This window comes from Balaenoptera acutorostrata, chromosome 3 (assembly GCF_949987535.1).
Source record: "Balaenoptera acutorostrata chromosome 3, mBalAcu1.1, whole genome shotgun sequence".
Classification (NCBI taxonomy): domain Eukaryota; kingdom Metazoa; phylum Chordata; class Mammalia; order Artiodactyla; family Balaenopteridae; genus Balaenoptera; species Balaenoptera acutorostrata.
Window position 1 is genome coordinate 79,313,652 of NC_080066.1, and position 16,912 is coordinate 79,330,563.

Consider the following 16,912-nt stretch of genomic DNA (forward strand, 5'->3'; position numbering starts at 1 on the left):
AAGCCCAACAAAGAAGAGAAGAGAGCAAGGGAAATGGGAGAGTTGGCGATGGGAGAAGAGAGAAGAGAAGGAGAGAAGAGATAAAGGTTAGCAGGAAATCTACATTGCTGTACTTTACCTTCATTTTCAGCAGCTGGTTTTCCACTTGTGCTACCTCTAACTGCCTCTGCTTTTCCCGCAGCTTGTCCATGGAGGCTTCATGTGTCTGCTGCAGATTTCTGATTTGTTCCTTAATGTTGCTATTCTCCAAAGTAACATCCACAAGGGTTTTCTGTCAGGATGACAATAAAAACCAGATCTAGCGGTGTGAGAAAACATGGTCAGAGTCATACACCGGGACATCCCTTTGTCATTAACGGCTGAGGGAGACATTGGCCCACAGGAGCTGCAAGCCTGGGACCCTGGTGTTACAGCGCCTGAGGGCCCCCCTGGTGGTCAGGAGGTCTGCCGCCCTGTACTTGGGTGGGCCAGCCAGCTTTCCCCCGTAACATGCCATGGCTGCTGCTAACACCGCTTGCCACTGCTTAGGATGGATGGAAATGGATTAAAACACTTTTCCAAGGAAAAATGTTCGTAATACGTAATTTCACATGGAAAAAGATTGGGTTTGAAAACAGTAAGTACAGAAGAATCCCATTTTGAAAAAAATAATGCATAAGCATCTGTCCAAATGTATTCATGCCTAGGAAAAAAAAAAAAAAAAGACTAGGAGTCACCAAAATCCAAGTAACGATTTTCACTATGTGATAGGATTATAGATGGTATTAATTTTCTTCTTTGTATCTTCTATATTTTCCATATTCCCAAACTGAAATCAGAAAACAAAATACGTGTTTTATGAAATGGAGATATTCCCCTTTTTTCTTAAGCAGGTTGTTTACTTCTGTACTTCTAGACGACAGGGCTGAGGTTACTGTAATGCGAGCAAATGCTTCACCTCCCTCGCTCAGGCAGAGAAGGGCGGTGATGAAGGGAGGGGCAGGGAGCCTAGTCTGTGACTCAGACAAGTGCCTGACAAGTGTCAGAAGCCTGTTGCTTATCGCTCCAGGCTGCCCACTGGAGCAGGAATGCTTAAATTAATATCGCTGCTATTTCATGCTTCAGGTTACTTGCTTAACTCTCCTTACAGAGAAATGGCTTCCACAACCCCAGAATTTCTACCACCAGACACAGGTTTATGGGCACCTTCTACCACCTCCTGAAGTCACCTACAACTTTATATTAGAAGATCTGGAAACTCTGGTGTTGAACACACTTCCTAACACCTGAGTCCTCTTTGTAGATGACCAACCTCTGAAGCTCCTCCACTCCTTAGCCTCCACTCTGGATAATAAGCCTCATTCCTAAACCTATTCGAATCAGTAGAAAGGATTTTCAATGGTGGTAAATAGGTATTAAAGAAAATGCAAAAGCCATTTGAAAGTTGGAATCACAGAACATTGGAGATGCAAGGAGCCTTAGAAACCATCTGGCCAACCACCCTCTCTCCAAGTCCCACTGGCTTTACAGAGACCGGTCTTGTGCACAGAACCTATATCTGGACCAAGAGACCAGGGCTGTAGCCCTGGACTAGCTATACACTTTGTTCAAGTCATTTCTGTTGGCCTCAGTTTGTTTATCCATAAAACAAGGGGGTTGGAGATCATCTCAATAGTGCTTTCCAGCTTTGACATTCTATAAAATCAAACCAAGGATCTGGTCTCGTCAGTAATAATGAAAATGGGGTAGACTAGACAATGGAAGAAATAAGAAGCCAACTATTTTCAGACTCAGTTGAGTTTCCTGGCCATGAGATGATGTGTTTCTTTCCTCTGCTCCTCCCTCTTCCCCAGCCTCTACCCCCTTCTTTTTTTGTTTTTTTAAACAACAGTTTTTAATATTTTCATTACAAGGCTCCTCTGTCTACCCTGGAATAAGAGACTAGACTGTAACTAGAAATCAGTCAGGGTCCCTGGGTTAGGGTGGATCCTGTTCTAACAGTTGACCTCTGAAGTAAATGACTGGCGTGTCAGGGGTGTGGACAAAAATGTTGCCTGCCATTCCAGTAAACAATGACTGCTGCCCACTATCAAGTCATCAGCCACCGAAGCCCACCCAACAGTGTGCCCTGAGGGGAATTCAAGATGGAAAAAAGCAGGATACTAGCCCTAGATAGTTAAGATGCAAACCAAAGAAATAATTTTGATGAGCCCAGACTCTTACATCCTCTTAAACACAGAAAAGCACTAAAAACATTAACTGAAGATGTCTGGGGTTTTTTGTGATTAACAGTCATCTTCTGATGTTTGGCTACATTTTTTTTTCAAGTGAAACTCCTATCTATCCTGGTTCCTCCCTCACCCCTTTGGAGCAGTTCCTCAGAGCTGTCTGAGAGGCTGATTCCCAGGCTATAGGACTCAGTAAGGTCCCCGAATAAAACAGAACTCTGAACTCAGGTGAGATAACAGCACTTCCTGGTTGGCCAGTAGTGAGATGTCTGAGAGGGAAGGAAAGAGAGCCTGGGTGAGCCCCCTTGATAGCAGGAGGAAGGGAAAATAAAGGCTCCTGAATAAACCAGACCCAAAGGAGGGCTTGGCCTGAGGCCAGGGGAAAGCTGCCAGGCACTATGGGAGAGCCAGGAAAAGGGTGGGACTCAGAGGCCCCACCAGAAATGGGCCTCCCAGACAAATCCAAACACGAGGCCCACCCAGGCCCACTGCGGGACCGTGGCCTAGCTTTGCTGTTGGCACTACTGCCCGAACAGCTGTTAGTAGAGAATACTAGATCCTAAGGGAAGTGGATAATCCCAACATGAAAATTTGTTTGCTTATCTAGCAAATTATTTATAGAGAACCAGAAAGGATGTGAAATAGCTTGTGTGAACTTTCAAGAGGAAGGTAAAGAGATAAGAGCCAAATGAAGTTGGAAGGGGACAGAAACTATTATTTGCATGTTTGGAAATTAAAGCCAAGGGAAGCTGCTTCTGGTGAATATAATGCTTTACTCTGAACATTTTCAAGTTAATTTGCATGTTACGTGGTGGGGCTCAGTCGGAAGATTAACAATGGGCAGCATATGAGGGGTTAACTCCTAGCAAATCAAACTAATCAAGAGAAAAACCCCCTTGACGTGTGGTGACCACACACATTTGCACAAATGTGGGATCCTGACTCTTTTGGCTTCCCTGCCTGGTACTACAAGATATTCTTTGGAAGGCACATGATTTCTTTCAAAGCAAAATAATTTCTAGGGACTTCCCTGGCGGTCCAGTGGTTAAGACTCCGTGCTTCCAATGCAGGGGGTGCAGGTTCGATCCCTGACTGGGGAACTAAGATCCCACATGCCTCGCGGCCAAAAAATAGTAATAATAATAATTTCTAAATTAGGAAAAAGTACCTAACAGCCTCTGGGAGTTACTTGTCAGGAATGAACACAGATTGCCTTTGCTTAAGTCTGGCTTTCCTGTGGTTGGTGGAACTTCTCGTAACACTGGGGCTTAAGGGAGTGGGCTGATGTGCTGTCTTAGGCACTGACACTTAGGACCACTTGGGTGTCTAGTGGAACAAGTGACATCTCTAGCACTGAACTCAGGATCTAAACCCCCATTTTAATAAGCGCAAAAACAACTGCAACTCCAAGGTTGAGAGTCTCAGCTTGGAAGCATTTCCATCGGCTTCCTTCCTTCACCGTCTCCCTGGCCTGGCCTTTACTGTGGCTGTGTGTAAAGGATTCCGAATAATGAGCTGAAGACATTCTGTGACTTACTTTTCCACAAAGACACAGGGCCCACCCTTGGCTAAGCTCTCTTGCACTGGAACAGAGGAGACCCAGGCGAATCGGGAGCGGATGAATACCTGCAGGCCGATGGAGTCCGACACCAAAGCTGAGTTCATGGTATTAAAACTGTCCAGGGCTGACGACTGGGTTTGGATGTAATTCTGCTGATACTCCTGCTGAGCCTGTGAAACCTGGACAAATTGAAGAGACAGTTACACACAACCAATGCACACACACTCATGACAACCTTCAGTTACACACAACCAATGCACACACACTCATGACAACCTTCAGTTACACACAACCAATGCACACACACTCATGACAACCTTCAGTTATACACAACCAATGCACACACACTCATGACAACCTTCAGTTACACACAACCAGTGCACACACACTCATGACAACCTTCAGTTACACACAACCAATGCATACACACTCATGACAACCTTCAGTTAGGCTGGAACATTCCCCTGACGGTAGCCACATCCGGGTCAGTGATATTTCAAGTACAGCTTTAAATTAAAAAGTCACCATCTGCATGACCCAAAGAGTAGAAAGACAAGACTACTTTTCCTTCGGATAATATTCACACATTCCCCCACAGGGCTTCACTTAGTCCTTGCAACACTTTGCGGCAGCCGGAACGTTCCCTTTTATAAGGAGGAAACAGAATCAGAGAAGTTAAGGGATTTGTATGCAAATAGCTAGGAAGTGGAACAGCTACTTTTAGAACTAGAATGCAGTTGGATACCTTCTTGTGCCATCTTGCTTTTTTTTTTTTTTAATAAATTTATTTATTTATTTATTTATTTTTGGCTGCGTTGGGTCTTCGTTGCTGCGCACGGGCTTTCTCTAGTTGCAGCGAGAGGGGGCTACTCTTTGTTGCAGTGCGCAGGCTTCTCACTACGGTGGCTTCTCTTGTTGCAGAGCATGGGCTCTAGGCTCGCGGGCTTCAGTAGTTGTGGCTCGTGGGCTCTAGAGCGCAGGCTCAGTAGTTGTGGCACACAGGCTTAGTTGGTCCGCGGCATGTGGGATCTTCCTGGACCAGGGCTCAAACCCGTGTCGCCTGCAATGGCAGGCGGATTCTCAACCACTGCACCACCAGGGAAGTCCCATCTTGCTTATTTCTACTCACCATGGAAGGAATATACTTTGGGCTCAACCAGTTCTCAAGAGCTGTTTTGTGGCTGCTGCAGTTGTTGTGCTGTCTTTGTTGGACGTGTATTTAACACGTTTGAGAGAGATTCAACAGAGGCCAGTCTTAAACTAGACCTTAAAGAAGGGCTGGATATAGAAAGGCCGGGAGAGGACTTCCCTGGCAGTCCAGTGGTTGGGTCTCCGCGCTCTCACTGCCAAGGCCCCGGGTTCAGTCCCTGGTCGGGGAACTAAGATCCCCCAAGCCTTGCAGTGTGGCCAGAAAAAAGAAGGCTGGGAGGCAGTAGAACCAGGGGTAAGGTTTCTGGGAGGCTCAAGGGTAGACCCCGTGTGGCCTGTGGGAGCCACAGGAAGCAGCCAAGCATGAGAGAGTGAGAGGTGCACCCTTGGAAGGGGGAGACAGAGTTGAAACAGCAGCCCAGGTCCAGGAGCAGGAGGCATGTTCCCGCTCACGCTGTGTTCCTACAGCAGTAAGTTAGCTTCTTAACCTGGCTACAGTCCGTGGTGTGGCCTGGAGGAGGAGGAGACTGAGGGTAGAGACTGAGCTCCTGCGACAGTCTAGCATGAGAAAACAGGGTGTGTAGGAGGTGGCAATGGAAAGCAAGGGGCAGAGATCTGTTTTTGCATCTATTGCAAATCCAATCCTTTGGCTTTAATTACAGTCATTAGTGTCAGTGGATGGCAGAGTGAATTTCCATAGGTAGGTGAGAATTTCATAAATCTCTTCCTACCTGTCAGTGAGCATGGGCTAGATGGATATGTTTGAATACCCCTCTCCCCTGTAATCAAGGCAGTAGGTCTTACTTAAGCAGATAATTTCACAGACCAGACATAAACTAGACTCTAATACACAACTGTGGCAACTGTGCTTCTTTCCTGCAGATGTTAACTTATTTTTTTGAATTTTATATATTCATTTTTTATAAGCAGGCTCTTATTAGTTATCTATTTTATACATATTAGTGTATATATGTCAATCCCAATCTCCCAATTCATCCCACCACCACCCACCCCCCACTTTCCCCCCTTGGTGTCCACACGTTTGTTCTCTAATCTGTGTCTCTATTTCTGCCTTGCAAACCAGTTCATCTGTACCATTTTTCTAGATTCCACATATATGTGTTAATATACAATATTTGTTTTTCTTTTTCTGACTTACTTCACTCTGTACGACAGTCTCTAGATCCATCCATGTCTCTACAAATGATCCAATTTCATTCCTTTTTATGGCTGAGCAATATTCCATTGTATATATGTACCACATCTTCCTAATCCATTCATATGTCGATGGGCATCTAGGTTGCTTCCATGACCTGGCTATTGTAAATAGTGCTGCAATGAACACTGGGGTGCATGTGTCTTTTTGAATTATGGTTTTCTCTGGGTCTATGCCCAGTAGTGGGATGACTGGGTCATATGGTGGTTCTATTTTTAGTTTTTTAAGGAACCTCCATACTGTTCTCCATAGTGGCTGTATCAATTTACATTCCCACCAACAGTGCAAGAGGGTTCCCTTTTCTCCACACCCTCTCCAGCATTTGTTGTTTCTAGATTTTCTGATGATGCCCATTCTAACTGGTGTGAGGTGATACCTCATTGTAGTTTTGATTTGCATTTCTCTAATAATTAGTGATGCTGAGCAGCTTTTCATGTGCCTCTTGGCCATCTGTATGTCTTCTTTGGAGAAATGTCTATTTAGGTCTTCTGCCCATTTTTTGATTGGGTTGCTTGTTTTTTTAATATTGAGCTGCATGAGCTGTTTATATATTTTGGAGATTAATCCTTTTTCCGTTGATTTGTTTGCAAATATTTCCTCCCATTCTGAGGGTTGTCTTTTTGTCTTGTTTATAGTTTCCTTTGCTGTGCAAAAGCTTTTAAGTTTCATTAGGTCCCATTTGTTTATTTTTGTTTTTATTTCCATTACTCTAGGAGGTGGATCAAAAAAGATCTTGCTGTGATTTATGTCAAAGAGTGTTCTTCCTATGTCTTCCTCGAAGAGTTTTATAGTGTCAGGTCTTACATTTAGGTCTTTAATCCATTTTGAGTTTATTTTTGTGTGTGGTGTTAGGGAGTGTTCTAATTTCATTCTTTTACATGTAGCTGTCCAGTTTTCCCAGCACCACTTATTGAAGAGGCTGTCTTTTCTCCATCGTATATCCTTGCCTCCTTTGTCATAGATTAGTTGACCATAGGTGTGTGGGTTTATCTCTGGGCTTTCTATCCTGTTCCACTGATCTATATTTCTGTTTTCTGCAGATGTTAACTTTTATGGCAAGTATGTCATACAAAACAGATTTTTTTGCTTCAAGGTTATTAATCACAAATTTTTTTTTAATGTTTTCTCCCATATGCGTTAGCTAGGTTAAACCAGAGGAAGCTTATTTTTTCTTTAATTTTTAGTAGGTAATACATTCATAGAGTTCAAACATTTTAAAAGTAGAAAAGGTATACACTAAAATAAATCTCCCTTTCACTCCTGTCCCATCTGCTCAGTTACCACCTTGCCCACTCTGCACCTCAAGTAGGAATCACTGTTAATTACTTTCTTGATGATCCTTCTAGTAACTTCGTGTACACACACAAAACAGTCTAGATATATTTATTTTCCCCTCCTGGTTTACATAAATGGTAGCACACTACATATGATATTTTCCTATGTCTTGCTTTTTTTTTTTACCACTTACTCTATATCTTTGAAATTTTTCTGTATCTCTTTTTGAAGAGCTTACTCATTCTTTTTTTTTTTTTTTTTACAACTCTGTGTATTATAGAGATGTAATTTATTTTACTTTCTCCTTCTTAATGGACGTGTAGGCTTCCAATCTTTTTACTATTACAAACAATGCTTAACAACTAAGTTCATATATACGTCATATCACATATGTGAGATTTTATCTACAGAATAAATTCTTAGAAAGAAGCTTGCTGAGTCAAAGGATGTAGGCATTTGTAATTAGGGTAGATACTGCAAACTGTTCTCCCTAAGAGTAATGCAAACGACATTCCAAGCAGCAATCTTCCTGTTCCTCCACAGCACGGCTAATACAGCATCTTGTCCCACTTTTGCAGTTTTGCCAGTCTGTTAGGTGAAAATAGCATCTCAGGACCATTTTAACCTGAATTTCTCTTATTGAGAATGAGGCCAAGCATCTCATCATACATTTAAGAGCTCTTCATCTTTCCTTTACTATAAGCTATCTGTCAAAAATATTTTGCCTATTTTTATGAGTTGTGGCCTTTTTCCTCTTGATTCATGGGCACTCTTTAAATACTCAGGATATTAGCCTATTATCTATAACATGAAGGCAAATAATTTTTCCCAGCTCGTCATTTGACTTTGATGTTTTTGTCAGCACTAGTCTTCATTTTAATGTAGTCAAAGTTATCAACTTTTCCTTTTGTGATTTTGGGATTGCACGTCATAGAAAGAAACTGCCTTCCCCACCCCAAGAGTATAAAAGAATTCACACATATTTTCTTCTGGCACTTGCAAGTTTCATTTTTTAGCATCTTTGATCTATTCAGAATTTACCCAGGTATAAGTCTGTCCCAACAGCGTATACTGACTGGTCCATTTTCCTCCCTTCATTTCAGATGCCACATTTATCATATATTAGGGTACATTTCTGGGCTTTTTTTCATTGATGTCTATTCATTTATGTGCCAATACTATATACTGTTTTAATCACTGAGGTTTTCTCAATTTCTTGTAATATTAAGAGGGATAGTCTCCTTCATTGCCTTTTTTTCCCCAGAATTTCAACTCCTCATATTTATTTTCTGTATACCATGGAACCACCTAGTCCAGTTGTAAAAAACAACATAAAAATCTGTTGGTATTTTTACTGGGTTATATTAAATTTGTATATTAACTTGAATGGTATTAACATCTTATGATGTTGAATCTTCCTTTCTAAGTACATGGCATATCTTTCTACTTGTTAAAGTCTACTTCCAGATACCTGGTAGTTTTTGTTGTTGTTATTTCCTCTAACTGGTTGTTTTTTTGTATATTGAAACCTAACATGTGTCCATTAATCTTTTACCCTGCTATCTTACAGAATTCTTTTATTATTTATAGTAGTTTTTTTTTATTGGTTCACTTGAGCTTTCTGGGTATATCACCATATAGTTTGTAAACAGTGATAGTTTTACATCTACCTGTCCAGTTTTTATACCTCTAAAAACTATTTATTTCTCTTGTTTAATTTATTTCTCTTGTTTAATTCCATTGGCTAGGATCTCCAGTACAATGTTAAATAATAATCGTGGTAGCTGGCTTCCTCATCTTATTCCTGATTTTGGAGGGAATGCTTTGAATGTAAAGATTACTATCGCCACAAAAATTGTCCTGTAAAAAATAAACTTCATTCTGTGATAAAATTCCCTTGGTTCATTTACAATATGATTCCATCATAAGGAACATCATAAACTCAAATATCTTCAGGCAGTAGCAACTGAGAAGGAGTTCTAAGCTCCACATTTGACTTACTGACAGTTCCTGGGTGAGCTGTCGAATCTTCTGTCTCATTTCATCATAGTCTCCGTACATTCGCTTCCTTACATTTTCCAAAGTGGCTCTTACCTGCAGCCCACAAAGATGCTATTTAGAGATCAAGCTACAATATTTTCAAGTGAGATTTCTGAAACATTTAAGAAACCCTAATGAGAGAAGGGCCCCACAAAAAAACAATCTTAAGAACAGGACAATTGGGATATTAAGAAAGAAGATCAATCTAATTAGAAGCTGATGGAATTATCCAAATAATATTGATGATAATAATAATAAATGCATATTGTGATTATATATAATTATTGATAACTATTAATTATACAAATAACGTGCTCTAAAGAAAAGATTCGTTTACTGAAATTCACCTACCACCCTTAAAACCATATTCAGGCCAGATTTTCCCCTTTTTCTATCACATGTTTTTACAAGTAGGAAATGTTGAACAAGTTGACTTTCTAAACACATGGCTAGGAGGACCAAAACACCAAAAAGCAAAAGCCACCTCTAATTTTCCCTATCTCTGCCCTGACTGCCAAAGAACAAATAATGGTTGGAATATGAGGCAGGAAAGTATGAGCTTAGAGAGCCCGTAAAAGAGAAATTCAGTTCCTCAGTAATCACCAACAATACACAAGGTACTAAATATAAGTCAGGTGATCCCCCAAACACCTGTTTATACAAACTCTGTTTAAATTTCTCTATAGTGCCACTTCCAGAGGAGTAACGGGGCCTTAAATATATTTTCAATAAAAACAAAAAGCCTAACAAATAGTCTCTGTCTTCCCCCTTCTTCTGGTGCCCCTAGGAGGATGAAGAACTCAGGGATCCTCGAATAGAACAGGAAGCCTCAAGGGAGCCCTCTCCAGAATGCTCTGGAACTTCTATCACAGGAAAGGCTCAAAGGCAGCAGTTTGGTTTGATGGGTGTGTACGGCACAGCATGAGGGGACCTAATTTTGAAGCTGTACTTGCACAACTAGCACGTTGTTTTAAACTGACTGCATGTTTATTAGGAGTGACTGGATATTGGTGGAGATTCCAGGGCAGGAAGGACAGGGCAAGTCAAGACACCACGCCCTCCCCAGATGAATTCTAGTAATAAAGACTACTTTCTTGTCATTGACTACAAACATTTTGGCGAAATGAGCCAAAAGCACAACTTTTCATTCTGGGCAGGCAGAATGGCTCTCATCTGTGGTCCTGAGCTAGCTCTTGGGCTGCTCACCATTGGGAAGTGGGTGGAGCTGGGTGTTGCTCCCATTGGCAAATACTGCAGGAAGCCAACTAAGCCAGAGTCACCCACAAGCAAGGGAGGGCACACAAACCCATAAATACACTCAGGAATGAGGAGCGAGTGATATGTCTGAAACCAGCTATAGAAGGTGTTTACCCGGAAATTAATTTTAAGTTGCAGATCACAGTGGCGGTTTGGAAATTCAGGTCAGTTTCTCCCCTGTGACCTGGGCTCCTGACAGCCTGAACCTACTACCTTGTCTTGGGCAATCTGCAACTCTCCAATCTGCTTAGAAGGTTTACCTCTGAAGGGGTGCCATGTTATTTGGGGCATTTCAGTGAGGAAGGCCTAAGCATTTCCATGAGAAAAATACAGGAAACTAGGAAGGTGCAAGCTGTTCCTACATAGGAAAATTAGGAATGGGATACTGTGAATGGTTAAAACTGATCTTTGGGGGTTGGATGACTGGGGCTCTGAGGCTGGTGGTTGTCACACACCTTCTGCATGTTTGTGTAGGAGTATGGCTCTTCTGGCTTTTCTTCATTTTCTCTGCTAAGCATTTATTATCTTTTTTTATTCCCTAAAATTATACAGGTATCCAAATCTTTCAAGACACATTAAGAAATGCACATTTATTATGTTTGATATTTGATAAGAGATGTTCTTCTCAAAAACTCAAACAAAAGCTGACAACATGTATTTATGTCTTATTCGCAAACACAACCAAATAAAACGGGGCACAAAGAACTAGTTTTGACCTTAAGGGTCCCTTCCCAGACCCCACAATCTATACATGAGAAAACTGAAGCCCAGAAAGGGCAAAAGTTTGTCTGGGCCAAAGAGCTAGACCTTGACCCAAGATCTATGGGGACTCTATTGCCCATGCTGCCCCTGCTTCTCACTTTCTAGTCCACAGGCCAGTGTTTTGGTGCAGCTCATCGCCTCTCTATCTAATCACTCTGGTTTGGGTCACAAAGGCACTGGTCAATCTAGGGAGACACTGGGTGGACCAAAAAGGAATGGAGATGATGGATGGATGGATGGATGGAGGGACAGGTAGGTATGTAGATAGATATAGATAGATCGATAAAAAAGAAATGAAAAAATTACAAGGAAATGCTCCAAAATGTTAACAACTGTTCTGGTTGAATCGTAGAATTACGGGTGATTTTGTTTTCTTCTTCATACGTGTTTACATTTTCCAAAATTTCTCAATAGAACATATAGTTTAAAAGAAACGTAATATTCAATCCCTGGTCAGGGAACTAAGATCCTGCAAGCCGCGCAGCATGGCAAAAAAAAAAAAAGTAATATTAATTACAAAAAAGTTGTATTAATTGGCCTGGGTTGGACAATGTCTATCGTGGTTGACTTCCCACCATCCATTTCAACCTAACCGATTGGTCTGAACCAGCAATAGTCACCCTATTCCCCTTGGCAGTGATGGATTTGGGAATGGGCACGTGACCTGGGTCCTGGCCAATGAGAAACAAGGGGAAGTCTAATGGAGGGTCTCTAAAGAGTAACCAGAGATGACTGTCCTCTTTTCCTCCTCCAGACACCATCATATTTTTAGATGTTGCCATGAGCATGAGGCTGAAGGAGAAAAGAACCAAGGGAAACTCAGAGAAGTAGAACTGGAGCTTGGAGAGGCCTGCTTGGAGCCCACCTACCCCTAGAGTTATCCCCACATGAGACAAATTTCCTTTTCAAGTTGGCTTTTCTGTTACTTGCAGTGAAAAGCATCCAAATTTATACAGTTGTCCAAACTCGTACATTAGGAGTGTTCAATGTAATAAGCAAAACTGCTTAAGAGCCTACTTATCATACATGGAAGAAAGAAGCCATTTGGTCTCCTGAGTATCCCCACTTAGTAACATCTAGAAATTCACTCTATACCTCACTGCAGAATTACATCTGCGCTTTTCCTATTACCATGAAGATCTGTAGCCACATTTCCATCCACAATGATAACACTTAGAATTGTTTCAAAATGCCTTATTACATTCATATCAATGCTTCCAACTCCACCCTCTTACATGCTACAAGAAGTGTATCAACCAGAAAAAAAAAAATCCTTAAACAACTCACGTCTTTGATGTAGTTCATCTCTTCTTTCAGCTGATTGGTGGTCCACCCATACACCACCATTTCTTTCTGCTGGTTTTGATCTGATCTTCGCACCACACCATAGACAACACCCTGAGGGAGTTTCATGGTGGGTTCATCATTGCTCAGGTCACGATACTAAAAGAGGGTAGAAAGAGAGAAAAGAATAATGACTCTTTAGGCCTCGTAGAGACAGCTGTCATCATGGGCCCACTGTATATGGTTATGCAGGTTGTACCCAGCACTAGGGTGCCTGGCAGTGGGGAGAGCGGCCAGTAGAAATCCAGCCTGGCCTCTGCTCGCCAAGTCACACCTGGCCTGGGCTGAGCCTGCCTTTACCCTGGAGGAAAAGCACCTTTCCCTAATGTCTACCGAAGCTCTGTTCCTTTACCTCGTAGTACATCTGCAGGGCCCTATCTTCCCAGAGAAGGTGCCTTTACTTAATTCTCACAAAGGTGCCAGGTGGACGTGCGCCATCCCTGACAACAAGAGTGAGTGTCTAAAATCTCGCATTGTTGGTAATACTGTTTTTCTCTTTATACCGGTTCCTCTGTATGACTTCATCCTCATCATTAAATGTGTGGCCTGAAATGCATGAGGTTGAGATACGCAAGGGAAGAATTTTGGTAGCCATCTGGCAGCCAGATTGTCCTCTGAGGTTAGGGCTGACCCTGGAGCCAGTTCCGAGGAAAGGGGGTGGGGTCACCTGTTGTGACCATTCATGAAATATTTCTGAAAAGCCAGGCAGAGGTGGCATACCTTCACCCCAAAAGAATCTTCTGCTCCTTAACTCTCTCAGTTAAAGCTCTGATCAGTGCTGAAGTGCAAATACCTTTGGGAAGTGGGGAACATGTCCAAGTCCTAACACATCTTCATAGACTGAAGGCTCAAGAAGCAGGAGGAAGAGAAACTAAGATTTGTTGAGCACCTACTATAAGCTAGAAATGTTCCTTACACGTTTAATCTTCACAACGACACCGTGACACGGTGACTGTCCTGTCCAGTTTATAGCTGAGAAAACTGAAGTTCAGAGAGGTTAAGTCTCTCCCTTATGGTCACACATCTAGATTCAAGCCCAATTCTGTCTGACACTAAGGACACCTCCCCACAGTGCAGGCTTTGTTACACGTAGAGGCACAGAGTAGGCCTTCACAATATGGAAGGGAAGGAACAGGAAAAACTCAAGATGAGACAGTGAGACTTCAGAGAAAAACCAGCGTACATCTAATCTTCCTTGGGACAATGCCACAGAAGGCTGAATTCCATTATGGCAACTCTGTTCTCACACTAATTTTAAAACCACCTTTGCATAAATTCTTTCTATGCACTTGCAAAACATCTTTGACATATAAAACTACAATTTGCATTTTAAAATCATTCATTTGCAGCAGAATAGTAAGTACTTTATGATCCCATTTAGTCAAAGTTTGTAAAAGTAAAGCAAAGTTACCAGACAAATTATTAATCATTAACGATGTCTAAGGAGGGGACAGTGGGGAGGGGCAGGGATGCTGGAGGTCATGATGACTTCAATTTTTTCTTTATACCCTTGTGTATGGTTTGTTTACAATGTGAGCTTTTTTAAAAAAAATTAAGAAAACGAAACATCCATTGCTTCCCACTCTTCTGTACAAACCTGTTAAGAGAGAAAACATGAGGAGTGGGACACTCCGCATTTGCTGCTGGAAAATGCTTCCACTTGAGCCCCTCATACCTGGGTCCCACGGGCACTGAGGCAACTCTTGAAGTTGGTACCTAAGTTTGGGTGAGTGGGGGGTTAAATGGCTCTCAGTGGAGTGCGAAGCTGGGATTAGATATCCCTGCTTTATTTACTACACATTTAATTAGGAAGAGGAAAAGCTCTAATGAAACTCCCCACATACCAGGAAACCAAAGCATGCTCTTTCTGTCACCAACTCCACCCAGTTCCTGAAAAACAAGCTGATGTCGGCCTAAGGCTTTGAGGAAATGCATTTCTGCAAAGCAAAGGTTTTCGCAGGTGGCCTGGCTTACAGGAAAATGCTCAGGTGGCCGGATACAGAGGACTCTGCCTCCCTGCCCACGCAGGGAGATGAGGACCATCACTGATGGAGACAAATACAAACGTGCCAAGGACAACACAGTCTGTGAAACACCACCCTAGAGGTCGTGGATCTGAAAATTATGCGCGTGGAAAGATACCAAAGCTCTGTTAAGTAAAAAAATAGTAAATTTCATATTCCCATTTTTTGTTTTAGAAGTGTGTGTTTGAGTATGTAAAACACCTAGAAAGATGGACTCCACACCGTTAATGATAGTTTCCTCAGTGAAATGGGATTTCACTCTTCCCTTTATGCTCTTCTGTATTCTATTTTTTAATTAGTTTGAAATAACAGGCATTATCTTTGAATTGATCATTTTTATTTTAATTTTCAAAAAATGAAAACTAAAAAATTATTACAAGGTCAGGGTCTAAATGACAGACCCACAGGGAAGGGCCCAGCACAGGGCTCTGCTCAGAGGCAGGGCCACCAGCATGGGCCGTCCCACAAGGACAGGATTCCTGAGGCAGCGTGAGGACAGGGAAAGGGAACGGATGGTTATAAAGAAAGAGAAGGGGAAAATATTTGTTGCCTAGCCATTTTATTATACAATATTTAATCCTCACAGTAACCCTACTGTGTAAACATTACTCTTTCTTCCAAGGTGGTAGCATTCAAGTGCCTGTGTGTGTCTTTCCAAATCTAGGCCCTTTCCTTAACCAGAAAGCCTTCAGCATAGCTAAAAGGAGAGGAATTGGAACACACATGCCCCTGCGGCCCACAGACCTCAGGGTTACAGGAGCCAAGAGCCGGGCCCTCAGGTCCAGGGCCATTGGGAGGAGACGGGCCCGGGATGGGAGGCTCTTCTCCAGCCTCCTGGCATCCATCTCCCTGGCCCCCACCACCTCCTCTCTGTTCCTTTATCAGCCAACTTCCTTCTTGCCTCAGGCATTTACACAGGCTATTCCCTCTGCCTGCAGAGCCCACTGCTGAGCTGAAATGTCCTTCCCTCAAGGTCATCTTCACTGACCCTTCAGACCGTCAGGTCGCCACAACACTTACCACAATCACAATGGGGTGACTATCAGCATCGTTAATATACGTAAGGCCTGCTCCCCTATCAACTGGAAGTTCCAGAAAGTCTAGAGTCTTGTCTGTCTTCTTTTCCACCATAATCCCTGGCCTCTAACAGTGATCACCACTTAAGGAGTTTCTCAGTGAATATTTGCTGAATGAATAGGGAGCTTCAGAAGCTGGAAGCGGTTCTGGGGAATTACCCAGAATATGTAAATATGGTCCCCTGAAGAGAACTTCCTTTGTTCCTCTTAGATGGAGGGACAGGGAGATGATATTTGTCCCAATCGTAAAATCTATATCCAGAAAAAGTTGCAAAGGAGCTGGGACTGCTATCATTTTTATGAAAGGTCAGTATACTTTTGGTCAAAAACTGGAGAACCCAGAAGAAAATGAAAAGAGCTGACACGTTTGGCACTGTGTTTGTAGCTAAATTTTTCTCCTCTCGTGTCCTTTAAAATAATCTCCCCATAAGATAAACATTAATTTTTAGGCATGATAATAGCATTGTGATTATAGTAAGAGATAATCTTTATCTTTTAGAGAAATATGCTTAAACTATTTATGATATCTGGGATACAGGGTGGAGGAAGTGGACGGGGTGGAGACGGGGCAGGACTGACTATAGGCTGAGGGTTGTCAGCTGGGTGACAAACAAAATTCTCCTTTTGTTATGTTTTAAATTCTCCATAACTAAAAGTTTTTTAAACCTCTTTATAATGCTGCTCTGTATTAAAAAAAATCAAATTTTAAAAAATGTACACTAGGCCTATTAAAAGCCTCCTGGGGGGCTTCCCTGGTGGCGCAGTGGTTGAGAATCTGCCTGCCAATGCAGGGGACACGGGTTCGAGCCCTGGTCTGGGAAGATCCCACATGCGGCGGAGCAACTGGGCCCGTGAGCCACAACTACTGAGCCTGAGCGTCTGGAGCCTCTGCTCTGCAACAAGAGAGGCCGCGATAGTGAGAGGGCCGCGCACCGCGATGAAGAGTGGCCCCCACTTGCCGCAACTGGAGAAAGCCCTCACACAGAAATGAAGACCCAACA

General features: G+C 42.4%; 1 protein-coding gene across 5 annotated transcripts in view; it reads right to left on the bottom strand.

The window, feature by feature from the left end:
• Positions 1 to 16,912, bottom strand: part of MYZAP (myocardial zonula adherens protein) — a 94,121-nt gene that overhangs the window by 58,320 nt on the left and 18,889 nt on the right. For all 5 annotated transcript variants that reach the window (XM_007165936.2, XM_057543469.1, XM_057543470.1 and 2 more), the window contains exons 3-6: positions 12,755 to 12,910; positions 9,410 to 9,502; positions 3,834 to 3,947; positions 119 to 271 (exon numbers count right to left, since the gene is read on the bottom strand). In XM_007165936.2, the coding sequence (XP_007165998.2) occupies positions 119 to 271; positions 3,834 to 3,947; positions 9,410 to 9,502; positions 12,755 to 12,910 (516 nt within the window). The remainder of the gene's footprint in view (positions 1 to 118; positions 272 to 3,833; positions 3,948 to 9,409; positions 9,503 to 12,754; positions 12,911 to 16,912) is intronic.